Source organism: Pantherophis guttatus, chromosome 1, assembly GCF_059756535.1.
Source record: "Pantherophis guttatus breed Tessera chromosome 1, ASM5975653v1, whole genome shotgun sequence".
NCBI lineage: Eukaryota > Metazoa > Chordata > Lepidosauria > Squamata > Colubridae > Pantherophis > Pantherophis guttatus.
The window spans coordinates 262,549,545-262,567,015 of NC_142063.1; the positions used below are offsets into that span (position 1 = coordinate 262,549,545).

The window sequence follows — 17,471 nt, forward strand, 5'->3', positions numbered from 1 at the left end:
AGACAGGCCATAACCAAATAAGAGCAAATATCTCTATTTTTTTCCATGGAGAAAGAGGTCTCCTTAGAAAATTTTAGAGGAATTTGTTTTTTTAAGTAGAAATGTTCTTTATGTGTATTTCTGTGGGTTAGAGCAGCAACCTCCAACCTTTTGGGCACCACGGACGGTTCTGTGGAGAGCAGTTTTCTGTGGACCAGGTGGGGGCATAGTTCCACATGTGCAGGGATGGGGCTTGCACGGACCAGTTCCTGGCAGGCCAGGACCGGTGGCAGTCCATGGACTGGGGGTTGGGGACCTCTGGATTACAGTACATTAGATTTATTTGTTAGCGTTCCAAGCACAAATGTGTGCATGTTAATAGTTGCACCCCCAGAACTTCACCCAGTATTTGAATAGTCATGTAGAGGCTAGTTCAGGAAGAGGTGACTGGATGAAGCAACCTTAATAAGGATCAAGAAGACAGAAAGAAGATACAACTAAGATCAAGATAGAGTGATGAAGAGCAGAAAGCAATGATCCTAAAGTTGACAAGCTATGATAGCAGTGTCAGTAGGCTTTAAAGCATCCTGTGTGCAATGGGAAAACTCTTGCCAGTTGTTTTAAAGGCAAAACCTTGTTTGTAATAAACATTACAGTAACAACAGACAACTATTTTTGATATGCAGCTTTTTTTTCTCTCTGATTAATGGCATGCAGTTCCTAGTAATCAGCCTGTGATAACTGTGGCTCCTAACAAATTAAATTTAATGAAAGCAGAGTCCCTCCAGGAAGACCCTCTACAGTCAAATGTTACTTTCTAAAATATAATGGGCTGTAATGCTTTGTGTTGTAATACCACTAACTAGCACCCACAGGAATAATGTCCATTATGTCCATTATGCTCAGTAGATGGCATCGCACTGACTTTTTTTCCCTTACTCAGAAAGGCATTTATTTTCCTCTTTGCATGCATGTGAAATGTGGAAAGTAATACCAAAATCCTATCTAGCCAACAGCCTATTTATCACATTGTTCAACTAAATTTGATACATAACAAAATGCCACTGGCTTTTTTTTACTGTTGATGCCAGAGTTGCTATATAGATATCACAATTCTAATAGTGATATCCTCCATGAATTCATCTAGTATTCCTTTAAAAAAAGTGATCATTAGATTTTATGGCAGTGAATTTCATAGATTTTCTCTATGGCTGATTTTCTCTTGGCTGAGACAGCCAAGCTGGCTCAGGAATTCTGGGAGTTGAAGTCCACAGGTCATAAAGGAGCCATATTTGCCCCCCTGCCTCTAAGCTATTGAAGTATTTTTCCTTTGTCTTTGTGAAATCATTCACCATCGTTTAGCTTCATTGGGTGAGATTTTGTGTTGTATGTTGCAGTATTTGTTAGTAGATGTCATTCAAGTGATATTCTGAAAGTGTTCTTCACATACAGGTAGTCCTCGACTTAAAATGGTTCATTTAGTGACCATTCAAAGATACAACAGCCCTGAAAAAAGTGACTTATGATAGTTTTTTACACTTATGACCATTACAGGATCTCCATGGTCACGTATTCAAAATTCAGATGCTTGGCAACTGATTCACATTTGTGATGGTCCTGAGGTCATATAATCACATTTTGCTATCTTCTGACAAGCAAAGTCAATGGGGAAGCCAATTCACTTAACAGCCATGTTACTAACTTAACAATGATTACGTTGCAGTGATTCACTTAACAACTGTGACAGGGAAGGTCGTAACATGGGGCAAAACTCACTTAACAAATGTATCACTTAGCAACAGAAATTTTAGGCTCAATTGTGGTTGTAAGTCGAGGACTACTTGTATTCATTAACACAAGCAAATAAGTTGCAGAGCTTCCACACCAACTAGTTATGCTACTGGTATTTTACTCAGAATGAACTAAGACCCTACAGTCATCATCATCTTCATTTAATGACCCCACAATCCCTTGCAGGGTGGAGTCTGGGCAACCGAATGGAGCTAGCAGAGTGTTTTAATGCCTGGATGTCGCCAATGTGGAGTTTTATTCAGCAGATATATTCTCAGTGTGCCCAGAGAGAGAAATATCTGCCTCTACCTAGGATCGAACTCACAACCACACGTGATTGTGAGAGGAGAGCTCCACCTCTAGGCCACTGTACCACTCCAACTAAGACCCCACAGTAATTGCTTAATAATCAAACCACAAAAAAACAGCAAGAGTAAAAAGGCGCTCTGAGAAAAAAATATGGGAAACTGAAACCTTCTCCCACTTTGGAAGAGTTCTAAATCTTTTCCTTGAAGTTCCTGCTCCTTTCAAACTTCTCAAGTATCAGCATTAAGCCTAAATTACCAATTCCACTTTAGAAATAGTTCTACCGTGCCTTTGATATTCTCTAAATGATAGGATTTGCTCTTCTAATCATAGTGTGTGGAGAGCAAAGGCATCTTCATTCAGTAATCCACTGTGATCAGAACAGAAATTGAACTTCTGTCTGCTTCCCAGGCAGTTGAGGGGGGGAAAATGACATAATTGAAAGTATCTCCCAGAACATTTACTTTGTGCACATAACAAAATACTGTAATATATGAATATTAACCAGCAAGTGAGAACCTTATTGCATTTATTCAGAGCATCTCTTCTTTGTTATTTCATAATTTGTAGAAAAAAATAAGTTCTGTTCACAGTGCAGAATTGAGCCTGCTATTGAAGGTTTTGTGATATACATAGATACATACATACATACATACAAATAAATAAATAAATAAATAATTTTATTTCTATACCGCCCTTCTCCTGAAGGACTCAGGGCGGTGTACAGCTTATTAAAAGCACAAGGACAGACATCAGTTAAAAATAATTAAAATTATTAAATAATTTCGGCTCAGATTTAAAACCCCAAAAATTTAAAACACCCAATTTAAAAATCATTACATTGATAGCCCAGCCTGGCGGAACAGCAGGGTCTTGAGGGCACAGCGAAATACACGGAGGTCGGAGATCTTACGCATTTCCGTGGGCAGTTCATTCCACAGGGCAGAGGCTCCCACAGAGAAGGCCCTCCCCCTGGGTGTCGCCAGCCGACATAACTTGGCTGATGGCATCCTGAGGAGACCCTCTCTGTGGGAGCGAATTGGCCAGTGGGAGTCTATTGGTGGCAGAAGTCTCGAAGGTACATGGGTCCTATGCCATGGAGCGCTTTAAAGGTGGCAACCAACACCTTGAATCACATCCGGAAGACCACTGGGAGCCAGTGCAGCTTGCGCAGGAGGGTTGTCATGTGGGCACGATGAGTTGTGCCCATAAACCCCCGTGCGGCCACATTCTGGACCAGCTAAAGCCTCCGAGTGCTCTTCAAGGGGAGCCCCATGTAGAGAGCATTACAATAGTCCAGCCGGGAGGTGACAAGGGCATGAGTGACTGTGCGCAAGGCGTCCCGGTCCAGAAAGGGCTGCAAATGGCGAATCAGGTGAACCTGATAAAAAGCCCCCCTGGCCATGGCCGTCTTCTAAAGACAGCCGTGGGTCCAGGAGGACACCCAGATTACGAGCCCTCTCTGTGGGGGGGGGGCATTCACCTCCAATAGTCAGCGATGGCACCAACTGACTATATCGGGACGCCGAAAGCCACAGCCACTCGGTCTTGGAAGGGTTGAGTCTGAGCCTATTTCTCCCCATCCAGACCCAAAAACACACACATTAAGAAACAAGTCATTTAAAATTGGGTATATTCAGGGAAGTAGAATAGGAAAAAAGGGATTTTCTTGCTTTCTTTATTTGCAGAACTAGTAGAAATATTCTTACAATTCCTATAATTCGTTATGACAAGTATAAGAAATTTCACTATTTCTTCACTTCCACTTAGTGAACAAATATAAAACTTTTCATCTCATAACCCAACTCTTAACTATAGGAAAACCCAATAACTAACATCTTCTCCAAACCAAGGGTCAGCAAAAAGTCCATATGGCACTCTGAAATAATATCAGTAATCGAACATGTAAACCTGATTTCTTCATATCTCAACTCTCAACTGTAAGCAGATCCACATTTAGAAGATATAATAAAGTGGTCCCAGTATCCTAGTACGAACAAAAGATGAAAATTGACATAACCAAGAGGGACAATTTCTCCTTTAAAGAGAACATCCCTTACTTTAAATGAAAGAACAATTAAATTAAATAGGAGCCTGAGTGGCGTAGGAGGCTAATGCCTCCTACTAAGGCAGCATTTAACATCCAGCTGCCTGCAATTACTGTGAGTTCAATTCTCACCAGGCTCAAGGTCGACTCAGCCTTCCATCCTTTCCAAGGTAGGTAAATTGAGGACCCAGTTTGTGGGGGCAATAAGCTGACTTTATAAAAATATACAAAAGTATGAAGGCTATTGCTTAACGCATTGTAAGCCGCCCTGAGTCTCTGGAGAAGGGCGGCATATAAATCAAAATTAAAAAAAAAATTCAAGGCCAAATAATTAAGTGACCCATTTGGCAGATGTAGCAACATTTACTTGAGCTAACATGAAAGAGTTACATGAAAGATCACTAGTGTAGTGGTTAACACATCAGACTAAAAACCAGGAGAGTATGAGTTCTACTCCCACTTTAGGGACAAAGCTGCTGGGTGACCTTGGGCCAGTCACTCACTCTCTCAGTCCTAGGAAGGAGGCAACACCAAATCACTTCTGAAAAACCTTGCCAAGTAAACTTCAGGGAGTTGCCAGGAGTTAACCCTGACTCAAAGGCACCCTCCTCCCCAAATCTTATGAAATGAATACTTTTACAATAAGATCATTCAGGAGAGCAACAGTGCTGTGGTACTTCATGGTGAACCAGAAAGAGAGAGACTGAATGTGAAATCCATTCTAATTTCCTGGAAATACTGAGTTAGCAATACACTTTTAATGATGCTATCTTGTCAATTTCTTCAACCTTGGAGAAAATGAATTGTTAGAATCAGAGACCCTGTCATTTTGTTAAAAATAACACTGGTTTGAAAAATAAGGTTTCTCTATTTTTTTTTCTTTCTTCTAGATTGTTGAATGACTTTGACTAATATGGATTCTTTTTAAAAAAAACCTCTTACTGGCTATAACAATAACAGATACATTTCAAAGAAACTGCATGGAGTTAGAAGAGTACCATTGTCTTGTCCTCATGTTTCATAATAAAATCACTAAGTACTGCTATATCTGCCTCTGGAAAATTGCCCATTCAGGCTTCCCAGGCATGTGTATATAGAACGGGGGTGTCAAACTCGCGGCCCGTGGGCCAGAGGCGTCACACGCTGGCCACACCCATGGCCAGTTTAGCAAAGGGGAAAAAACTCACTATACGTCACGTGACGACTCCGTTTGACACCCCTGATATAGAATGTCAATAGTCACATACGGCCACTGTATATTACAGTAGTCCTCAACTTATAAGTGTCCAAAGTTCTAATGGACCGACCTGGGGGGTACTTAGGAGCCAAATTCAAAGTTCTGACATCACCTTCCTCCCCACAGTCACATGACTGAACTTCGGGTGTTTGGCAACTGGACCATAGACACATGACCACATTTTTGGATGGTTTTGCCAAAAAAACTAGTTATTTCAGATTTCTGGCAAACCACACCAATAGCAAACCAATGATTTGCTTAACAACCACTGTGTTCACTGCATAAATGGTCTTAAAATCTATTTATGACCATCACGATGATTGTGATGGGCAAAGGCTTCATTATGACTAAATTGAGGACTACCTGTATGTCACATATAACATCATGTTTTCCTCTTCGGCTAGTGAATAGGAAGTCCATGCTTTGTTGTTGATTCCAGAAGTGATAAAACCAAAGAGAAGCTGTGGTAGACAGGGCTTTGTTCTGCAAATTCACTCCTCCTCTGTGTTTGGAGATGGGAGAACTTACTGTATCTCTGAAGAGGGGAAGTGGGTAAATGAAAATGGGTGCAAGTTATAGGAATTCTGGATCTAGCTCATTACACTTCCCATCATCCCTTTTAAGATATTTTATGGATCAGCTCAGTGGTGAAATCCAATTTTTTTTACTACCGGTTCTGTGGGCATGGCTTGGTGAGCGAAGCATGGCTTGGTGGGCATGGCAGGGGAAGGATATTGCAAAATCTCCATTCCCACCCCACTCTGGGGCCAGCCAGAGATGGTATTTGCCGGTTCTCCAAACTACTCAAAATTTCCACTACTGTTCTCCGAACTGCTCAAAATTTCCACTACCGGTTCTCCAGAACCTGTCAGAACCTGCTGGATTTCACCCCTGGATCAGCTTGAAGATGTTGTATACATTTCATATCATAGCATCACAAATTAGTATTCAACTAGCAAAGATAGAAATATGATTATTTATGGGGGCGTGATGACTTCAGTAGTTAAAGATACTCGTCAGTTGGAAAGCTGACAGACCAGATTCGACACCCAAGCACTGTGTGACAGAGTGAGTTTCCCGTTCCTTGCCCCAGCTCCTCCCCATCTAGCAGCTTGAAAGCATGCAAATACAAGTAGATGAATAGGTACCACTTTGGTGGGAAGGTAACAGCATTCCCTGTGCCTCAGCATATAGTCATGCTGGTCACATGATCATGGAAATGTCTTTGGACAATGCTGGCTCCCTTGGCTAAGAAATGGAGATGCGCACTGTCCCCTAGAGTTGGACACAACCAGTCAGGGGAAACCTTTGCTTTTATGATTATTTCATAAAATCTTACGGTAGACCTGGATTTATTGTGAAAGAGGCCTGAAGATATGAGAAACCTTAGGAAGGTTAAGGGAAGCTTTCTAGCAGAATGCCTGTTTAATCCAGTTTCACACCTTCCGACAGAACACAAGCCCCTGTGATCACTTAGATCACCTTCCATTTAATGAACTAACACCAAATGAGTTCTGTATATTTGGATTGTGGTTTTTGTACCAAAAAAAGGTTACGTATGAAAGTTTCAACTGGGTACCAACATCAGATTTCTCAAAGTGGGAGTGACGATAAGGTGCTGTCTGTTAATTTGGGATTATCATCAAGCATAATATTTATGTGAGGTTTATTTCCGTTCTTCAGGGAAAGAATGACCAATGAAAGCAGTACAGGTAGTCCTCAACCTACCACCACAATTGAGCCCAAAATTTACGTTGTTAAGTGAGAAATACGTTCTGTGAGTTTTGCCCCATTTTACGACCTTTCTTGCCACATTTGTTAAGTGAATCACTGCAGTTCTTAAATTAATAACACGGTTGTTAAGTGAATCTGACTTTGCTTGTCAGAAGGTCACAAGAGGGGATCACATGACTCCGAGGCACTGCAATCATCATAAATGTGAGTCAGTTGTCAAGCATCCAAACGTAAACCATGAAGATGCTGCAATGGTTATAAGTGTGAAAAATGGTCATAAGTCATTTGTTTCAGTGCCATTGTAACTTCGAATGGTCACTAAATGAACTGTTGTAAGTCAAGGACTATTTGGATTGCGCCATTGCAATCTTCTCCTTTTGTATATACATGTGAAAGTGGCAGCAGTATGATGCTGCTTTTATCATTTTGATGTCCGTGTTGGCATTATTTTTTCATAGTTGCCTAATTATCTGTTCTCCAGTCTCTAGATTTAAATTTAAACCTGTCATTTATTTGAGTGATCATCCATATATTTCCTGTGCCATCACCATGTGTTGTTATAGCAATAATGTAAACCCCTCTATTTGAATTCATTTCATTAAATATGACTATTAAAAATTTATATGCTAACATATTTGATCTGTGCAAATACTTTGTTATAATCAAATGGTTAATAGAGTGCTTAGGATTTATGGGAAGGAATTCTGACAGATTTTTTTTAAAAAAAATCATGGAATGTGTCGGATATAAATTGTTTTCTGCATACAGCATAGCTACATCTTAATCTTTTGAGACTGCATTATATGACAACTAATCACTGTGTTTTCTTATTTACAGCAAATCTTACTGGCAAATCACAGGTATGAAACATTTGAATGCTTTTTAAGTAGGTTTTAATGGGACAGATATTTTTATTTCACTTTTTCTCAGGGCAAATGCACAGAATTAAAATGTCTTTTTTCCTAATGGCCCTGCCCCCTGCAGAGTATGACACGAGCAGGATTTTGTGTATATGAAGGGTTACCTGGCTGAAAATGCAGCATGTAGGAATGAGTGACCTCATCCTACCTTAGTATTTTACCTGTAGCACAAAACCACACCAAATCTACTTTCATGTTATTTTGGTTTCCATGGAGCATAGATCTGATTCTTCATTTCAGAGATGGTGGAAAGGAAACACTGTTTTAATTTTCTTAGATTCGTATGGAGAAAAAAAAATAAAGATTAAACACACACACATACCCTACACACAAAAATAATATTAACAATTCAAGGATAGTAATACTGCCACTTTTTTCATACTCTATCAACGAAATCCTGCATATGTGGTATAATTGAAGGAAATGTGTTGTGTTCAAGAGACTTGTAAAAAAAATAAAAAGGGGGGGAGGAAAGAGTATTATTTGAGTGTAATATTTCATGTGTAACCTTTGTTTTAGGTATTTATCATGAATGGCAATAATCAGTTAATAATAAAGTGATAACTTATTGGTAAGTTACTACTTTATTATTAACTAATTATCCCCGTTCATATTAATACTGTACAATACTGTAACAGGACTCTCTTGCTATGCTTTTGTCAAGATGCCAAGGCAGAAGTGCACAGACATAATCAATAAGGGAAAAAAAGCTATTAATGAAACTATTTAATCTACTGCTCTGCAGCGTAGGATGTACTGAGCTTTAAGTTTGCTCATCTTGATCCAACCCAGAGGAGTTGCTACATCATACTTAGTTAGTGCCAATACGGTGTAGTGGTAAGGTGTCTTGGACAATGGAACCCAGGTTTTAGTCAACCTACAGAAACTCTAGAGCTACTTTGGACCAGTCATACTCTCTACCAACCTATAGAATTATTATGGAGAAAAATAGGAGAACGAAGCTTTGGTTATGTTGCCTTGAGCTTCTGAGTGGAAGGTGGGACAGAACGGCATTACAATTTATTGTCTAATTGGGAAAACAACCCCATGTGGTGAAATGGATTTAACAGGCTTTGCCCTGAGCCTGTTGAACCTATCCAATGATAATCTATGAGGAGACATATATATATATATATTAGAAAAGATTCAACTAATTCCCAAACCCATGATTAAGTGTTATCGCCGTAGGCAAAAGTTAGGCATGCATTCTTGTAAGATGTGTTATGCATTTTTGCTATCTGTCTTCCTAGAAAATGTGACGCCTCTTAGATAATTTAACTCAGCTACTTGACATTGAAAGAAGCTGTTGCCTCTGGAAAATATGGTCCTCAGTTGGTCTCCTCTTACTGTTTTTTTGCCTTCAGGCGATGTGAGCCTCTTCTTTGGAAGATCACCTGCTCTTCCCAACTTCAGCTCAACCAGTGCCAATCACAAGTTCCAGTTATCACATGGCTGCTTGGGACCTTGTAACCTGCTGTTCAGCTCTGTGTATTCTTATTCCAAATAAGAAAACACTTGAACTACCCAAAGATGAGGATGTCGTGTTTTATATTATTGTGTGTGTTTTTCCCTTCTTCCCTCTCTATGCAACTGTAAATTAACAAACCGTGGAGTATTTGGAAATGGTTATGCATATGTACTTTGATTTATATAATTATGCAGCATCAGGAAAGGGGATGGTAGGGATTTATATCCATTCTTTTTTGATATTGCTAAAGTGAATTGCCTTTAGAGTTTGGAGCAAAGAGTTACATTTATACATTCCTTTTGGCTTTTTGCATTTACCTTTTCAAGAACCTTTTCTTCTGACACGCTGCTTTTTCTGCACAGGTCATTTATACTTAGCCTAAGAGTCCGAAAACGTGGGCAAAAAATCAGCTTCTCATAAACTGCATAGTTAGTGTTGACAAATACCATTTTTGGCGATCTATTAGGCACACGGGGCTCTATTTTGCCCCCACTGACTTCATTCAGCTATAGTAACTGTTGGCACTCAAGTAGCATTTTAATGGATTTATTTCTCCCACAGAATGTGGAATGATTTTTCTTCCATATTTTGTTGCTTTTAATTTTTATTGTTAGGCTGAATTTTACCTTGATTCAATTATTCTGAGTATGTGCAGTTTTTATTTTCTGTGGCGAAGACATGACCATCGTACTGTGCCAAATTTTATGTCTATCACCCCATTCAAAGTATGAAACCTAGTCCTGAAGTAACTGTAATTTGGAAGCGTACCTAGATGAAGGAGCTCAGACTACTTCAGTACTAATTGCTCTGCCTTCCTTAGTGCCAGAAAGGTTGGCTGGACGGATACCTTTAATCAATAGCATTGTACATTTTAAAAATGATTCCCTTGCAGTCAGCGTTTCAAGGTAGAGCTAGCTGAGGAGAAAAATTCGGTCACTGTTTATGATGAGTAGCTGGGCTTGGTTCCTTCCCCATTGGCTGTGTGGCTTTGCATGGCCCTTTGCTCTCATTATAAAGCACTCACTCATTCTTTCCATGCGTTGCATGTGTGCAATAATCATATTTAAAGGACCGAAATAGTGTTGGAGAAATTCCACTGTTGGATATTATTAACGGGCCTGTCCAATATTTTATGTTATCATTTACAAGGTGAGTCCTAGCAGAATTTGACATGATATCCCAAATGACATTGCAGTAGAAGAAGCATTAATCTCGGGGTGATGCAGAGGAGGATGTCTTGTAACCACTCAAGTTTTCTCATAGCTCATCTCCAGTACGGAGGTGGTACTAGTAGTAACTATGCTTAGAGGTATCATGAGGGTCAAATTAGATAATATATACTATATAATCAAATGATTCAAAGTGCTATCTAAAAGTATTATTTTTTTCAGCAGCGGGGAGGGAGGGGGTTGCCCAGAGTAGGAAACAGAAACAGATTGCAGGTTACTATGTGGATTTTTCATCTAGAAAGAAATATATTTTGGTATAGATATTTTGAGAAGGAAAAGAAGTTTTGCAGAAAAGGAGAGCCATGACCACCTTTCTACCTCAAACCAATTTTCTTTTTCTTTCTTTTTTTAGTATTTAGCTTGGGAAATAGTTCAGAGATCTGATATTTTTGAGTATTTTCATTTACCAGATAGTATCAAGCCAAAGGGGGGTTTAAAAAAAACAAAAAACCCACATACCCCCCTAGAGCCTCCTTTAAACATACTTTAGCAGAAAAACAAATCCCAGCAATGGATAGGATGGAACTTTTGTTTTTATGGAAAGGATATGTATAAATTGTTTTTTCAGCCTGTGTTTGTATGCAAATTCTGTCCTTTACTCTGCTGTCAAGTAAAAATGACTTAACAATATTACATTGTAATACTCTTCCTCTGATAACACTGATAAATAAAAGGAATATGTTGTGGTAACATCTCAGAAAAAGAAACGTTTCCATTTTGTGGTTTTAAATTATTGCATTTCCCATTTCTAATCTGATTATATAGTATGATTTTCACTCTCTGAATAAAATTAATTTTTAGTGAAGACTGTTTGATATTCTTCATAGGAGTAAATAAGTTTCAAAAGCTTCAATACCTTTGTAAGAACGCTTCCCATTTCAAGGTGCCTTTAAAATAAGTAGCAACAGCATATAGCATCATACATCAATGCATATTTTTATACCATTTTACATTTTCAGGGATCAATATACATCTTCACCAGTGGGATTGGCCTGCCACCAATCTGTGAATCTAGTTAAAGGTTTACTATTCATATTGAAAATGTATTAGCATGTGTTGCTTTATTCAGTGGCAGAGCTTAAAATTTCTCTTCCTGGCAGTCAGCATTGAACTCAAATGTTCTGGATACTGGCAAATATAATTTATACCCCAGGGTGTATAAACAACCTCAACGCTAAGCCTAAACAGGTCTTTAAAACCATGGCACAGCTTGAAAAAAGTCTTTCATCAATGAAATAAGCATCTGATACAGGACATTCCACAGCAAAATTGGTAAATATATAGCCCTCTCCTTATCCTATAACTCCTAGTCAGTGACGGAGGACAGAAGATACAGTTCAAGAACACCTGGAGGATTACACCTTCCTCAGCCCTGCCATGAGACAAAAACTGGGAGATAACCACTAAAAGATACTGTTGGGTGAAGAAAATTCTCCCTGCTGAGGGGGAAAATTTCCAAAAATTTCCCAGGGTGTTTGAACCATCATCCATATTGATCTGCTCCTGAATTATCTGGTAGAGGAGATTTTTGGAAAAACCAAAAGGGTAGTGTCGGGCATGCCTTATATACAGTATCAGCTGCCGCTATATTAATTGGGCACGGCGGGAAGGGGCAGAAATTTGCCAAATAATGCAAAAGGTATCAAAACTGGCTCTGAAGAAGGCATGCCTGATGACCTGGATGACAAATAGATGTTTAATATCTTTTCAAGAATTGATGACATCACATCTCTCCTGTCCATAATGTTGATTTTAAATGAGTTAATGAATTTGTGAATGTTTATTATTGTACATAAAACATCCTCTACCTACAGATATAGGAAATTTGTTAGCCACAATGAATACTAGGAAGAGACTAACTAGAGTAATGAGGGATTAGTATTTAATCATTTATTTACCAGTTTTTATATCATAAATTATCAGAAGATAGCATCAAAACTAGAATGTATATAAAAACCATCATAATGCTCATAAAAAGCTATTGGTATACAACTCGCACTATTTCTCATTGTGTGAGAAATTTTTTTCCGTGCTTCAAAATGCACTGGCCACTGGTTTTATTTATACATTTATAATTTAAAATGTTATACACGATTTGCCCTTTTACTGAACCTAGAATATCTGTTGAGCATATAATGTGAGTCACGTATAAGTCTAACCTTGTTTTTTAAAAAGAATTGAGCTGATTTGTTTGGCTGTGTAAAAAAACAACCCGTGACTGTTTTTGAAATGTTTGGAAATAAGCACTATGGACTGCTTATATTTTCCCCCTTTTAAAGATTTTTTAATTTATCTTCTTTAATTATACAAATCTCGAGAACCTTCTAGTTATTTTTGGATTACCATATATTATGGATTACCATATATACTCATAAATAAGCCAAGAATTTTCAGTGCCTGAATGCGCTCCCAAAATTGAGTTTTCCTTATCCATGTCTTATCTGCAGGTATATAAGGTAATACTTTTTATAGTATTTACATTCTCATATAAATACCGTGAAAATACCATGAAAAATGTATAACCCATGAATTATACAGAGATAAGCCTAAAGAAGAGAATATTTGTAGCCCAGGGTTACACTGGGGTTGTTTGTGTTCTCTGAGCTTGCAGATGTTTCATTCCAAACTAGGTAACATCAGTGCTAGTAGAGTGTGGGGTTTGCTCTAACTTTATATTCCATTGGCTTGGACTATTGGTCTTGCTGGGAATGGTTTTGGTGGTTCTTTGGTTGGGCTGTTAGGTTGTTTAGCAGTTCCTTGATTGGTATTGTTTGCTTCTTGATTGTTAGTCTAATGTTAATCTTGGTGTTTGCTCATCTGGGTGTTGATTGCTGGTTTTGTTCCTTGTTAATTGTTTCTTTGAATGGTATGTATATGTTGTTGATGTCTGGGTGGCTGTTGATGGCCGATTTGTCAGCGTGCCAGGCTCTCAGGAATTCTCTGGCATTTTTGGACTTGGCTTAGTCTAGGATGTTCACCGTTTCCCAATTGAAACTATGGTCAAGTCTATCCACATGTTGTGAAATTAAGGAATGTTCATGTCTTCTGTTAGTTGGCATTCATGAATGCATGAATGCTAGTCTTGCTAGTCTTGCTAGTCTTCTTACCTGTTTGTCCTACAAGTGTCTGTTGCAATCCTTACACTGTTTATATATAACTCCTGTTTTCCCCCTCTGGGGCTGCTGGGTTTCTGGTTTATTTAGGATGTTTTGGAGGGCTTTGGTTGATTTATGCTACAGTGATGCCATGTGTAAACTTCTTTTCGGCTTTTCAGTCCGTGGGGAACATGAATATGTGTTTCCTTTGCAAATCTGAGCTCTATGTCAAAAGTTCAGTTTTCTGGTTGAATGGAGTCGTCCTGCCAATTCTGATACAGCCTTGCTGGTTCCTGAGATGTTTTTGATTTATGGCAGCAAAAGACTATTAAGGCATACCAGAAACATATCTATATTACCCTTGCTCAAATAAAGCAACTTTATATTTCTTCTTTTTACTTCTCACAATTTTAGATAATGTCATAGAACTTGATTACTTTTCATTTTTTTCTTTGTCCCTTCTCAGTACCTCAGTACCTTGGTTAAAAAAATTAAAGGTTGCTTCTTAGTAGATGGGCTTGTATGCAAGTATATGTGATACAATTCATAGGATCTTTTGCCATTAATGATGTGGATTGGGATGATAGGAAGTCTTATACAGAAGGAAGTCATCAGACAGCATACATATTACCCTGCTTCTGATAGAAAACTTCTTTTGACATTATTCACATTGCAGCCCCTTATAAACCTAATATAAAGATTTGTAAGGGAACATAGATTTGAAAGGAGCACCTTATTCCTGATTAACCACCCAACTCTAGATTCATATGTAATGATTACCAAAATTAATTCCAAAATCAAGATGGGTGATAACATCACTAAAAATCATACCTCAAAAGCAGGGGTGGGTTCTATTTACCTTTACTACCAGTTCACAAGGGGATTGCGGGATCTTGCTTCTGCAAGATCGCCGATGATGACATCCGGGGCGGTGGGCAGGGCCTCCCACTGGTTTTACTACCAGTTCTTGTGAACCAGTCCGAACCGGGGGCAACCCACCACTGCTCAAAAGTGTCCCAAATTAGCAACTCAAATATAACTTAAATTGAAAGGTGGTGATATCAGACTAACGAGTGGGATAATACTTGCAATACAATTGCCAAAGTTACGGTTGTAGGTCTAGGCTTCTCAGAACCACTAGAGATAAATATTACAAAGCAGTTCCAAATGGCCCTGCCAGATGTTTTCTGGGAAAAAAAAAGAATATTCTCCATTTGTCAAAAATCTAATCAGTAAAAACCCTTGGGGAATGGCTAGTAGAAGAAAGATGAGCAGCACTTGGAATGCAAATTTCTTTCAAATTTATATTTAAACAGTTCTGGTCTGAGCACCTTTTATTGACAGAGTTGTTCATTCTGTACAAATATAAGAAACTTCATTAAACAATACAACCTTTAAACATTCATAAACAGCCAAGATATACTGGTGGTATGGGTACAGCTTGACCGTATGAATGTACAGTATCTACTATTGTGATTGATAGCTGACATTCATTTTGATAGTGAAAATACCATCAGTTCCTTGGATTTTAAAACTGTGGTTTGCATCAAAGGGACTAAAGTTGAAACAGCTTCATGTCTTTTTGGGCTTTTGAAAAGATTAGTAATTTATTTTTTATTTTATTTTATTTTATTTATTTATTTATTTATTTATTTATTTATTTATTTATTTATTTATTTTGTCAAGCATGCATAAGATAACAGATATAACTATAAACATGATTATGAATACATGAAATGGATACGAATAAATGGGGGCATTAGGACAGGGATGATAGGCATGTTGGTGTGCTAATGCACGCCCCTTACAGACCTCTTAGGAATGGGGTGAGGTCAACAGTAGACAGTCTAAGGTTAAAGTTGTAGGAGTTTAGGGAAGAAACCACAGAGTCAGGTAACGTATTCCAGGCATTGACCACTCTGTTGCTGAAGTCGTATTTTCTGTAATCGAGTTTGGAGCGGTTTACCTTAAGTTTGTATCTATTTTTTGCTCATGTATTGTTGTGGTTGAAGCTGAAGTAGTCATTGACAGGTAGGACATTGTAGCAGATAATTTTATGTACTACGCTTAGGTCAGACTGAAGGCGGCGTAATTCTAAATTATCGAGGCCCAAATTTTCAAGCCTGGTGGCATAAAGTATTCTGTTGCAAGCAGTGGAGTGGAGGACTCTTCTCGTGAAATATCTCTGGACTCTCTCAATTGTATTAATGTCCGATATGCAGTGCAGGTTCCAGACAGATGAGCTGTATTCGAGAATTGGTCTAGCAAATGTTTTGTATGCTCTAGTTAGCAGTACAATATTACTAGAGAAGAAGCTACGCAAGATTAGGTTAACAACTCTTAATGCCTTTTTGGCAATGTTGTTACAGCAATGCTCCGTTACTGGGGAGTTAACAGCTTTTGTTTTTAGCAAACTACTTTAGCATTTCCTTGATTGGCTTTCCATGCTAAACCAATGTCACCAAAATGTGGTTGTAGTGCAAAATAATCATAAAAGAGTGTGGATATTATATTACTGGGGCCATTAATCATCTATCAGTTTCCACTTCAAAAGTGAAAGAACTAAACAAATTATTTAGGTTATTTAAAATATGTTTAGATTGTCCCTCATCCTTATGTATACAAGGGTTGTATATGTGTTTTGGGAATATACATACCCCAAAATAACAAAAGATTAAAAACCACCTTTATTTAACTACCACTAAGAAGCCAGAAAGGTTTGCCCAACCATGGCAAATTCCAGATGTGCAGATTTAGTTCTCAGCAAAGAACAGGCTAGATGGAAAATTATAGGAGTTAAAGTCCATCTGGAAGTTGCCATGGTTGGGAGACACTGTGGCAGTTAAATGATTGCCTCAGCATCTTCCTATTTGCTTGCTATGTGTGTATATGTGCATCCAAGTTTCAAAGTATCATTCGTTTTCAAAGGTTTCGTTTCTCTCAGAGCTAAAAAGAAAAGAAAAAAAACTAGATAATCTTCCCTAAGGGTTTTAGGTAATCTGTTAAGTGAAAAGATATGCTTCCCCTTTTAAGTATATTAGCATTTCCCATCCTGAAGCCCTTCAGCTGTAAAGGGATTGCAACAACCAGAATTTCTAACCAGCATAGACAGTGGAGAGCTTGAGTTTTAAGACACCTGGAAAGGACCAAATTGGCAAGGTAGCCCTACAGCAGCTTGATATCCTAAACCAGGGGTCTCCAAATTTGCAACTTTAAGACTTGAGAATTTCAATTCCCAGAATTTCTCAGCCAGCCATGCTCAGAATATCTCAGAATTCCTCAGCATGGCTGGACGAGGAATTCTGGGAGTTGAAGTCCACAAGTCTTAAAGTTACCATGTTTGGAGACTCCTGTCCTAAACCATGACATTCCAGTTAAAAATTATTTATATTTCCCAAAGTTGCTTTCCTCCCTTTTTTTTCTTTCCTCCACCTTCCTTTTCCCTTTCTCTTCCTCTTCTTCCCCTCCCACCCATCTTTCTTCCTTTCTTGGAATAAAATGGATATTTCCATGAAAAGAAGCTTGGTATTAAAAGACAAGATAGAAAGACCTGCACATGGATTAGCGAACAAATGAAAGTAGATGATATCATCAAGTGTGTGTGTGTCTGTGTGTGTGTGTACACACACACAAGTACATATACAATCAAAAATAAAATGTTAGGA

At 38.4% G+C, this 17,471-nt stretch overlaps 1 protein-coding gene across 1 annotated transcript in view; it reads left to right on the forward strand.

Moving 5' to 3' along the window:
* The window catches only part of UTRN (utrophin), a 370,975-nt gene extending 359,459 nt beyond the window's left edge, over positions 1–11,516 (forward strand). The window contains exons 75-76 of the mRNA XM_060692261.2: positions 7,932–7,954; positions 9,379–11,516. Coding sequence (XP_060548244.2) covers positions 7,932–7,954; positions 9,379–9,387 — 32 coding nt within the window. The 3' untranslated portion in view covers positions 9,388–11,516. The remainder of the gene's footprint in view (positions 1–7,931; positions 7,955–9,378) is intronic.
* Positions 11,517–17,471: the final 5,955 nt, after the last annotated feature.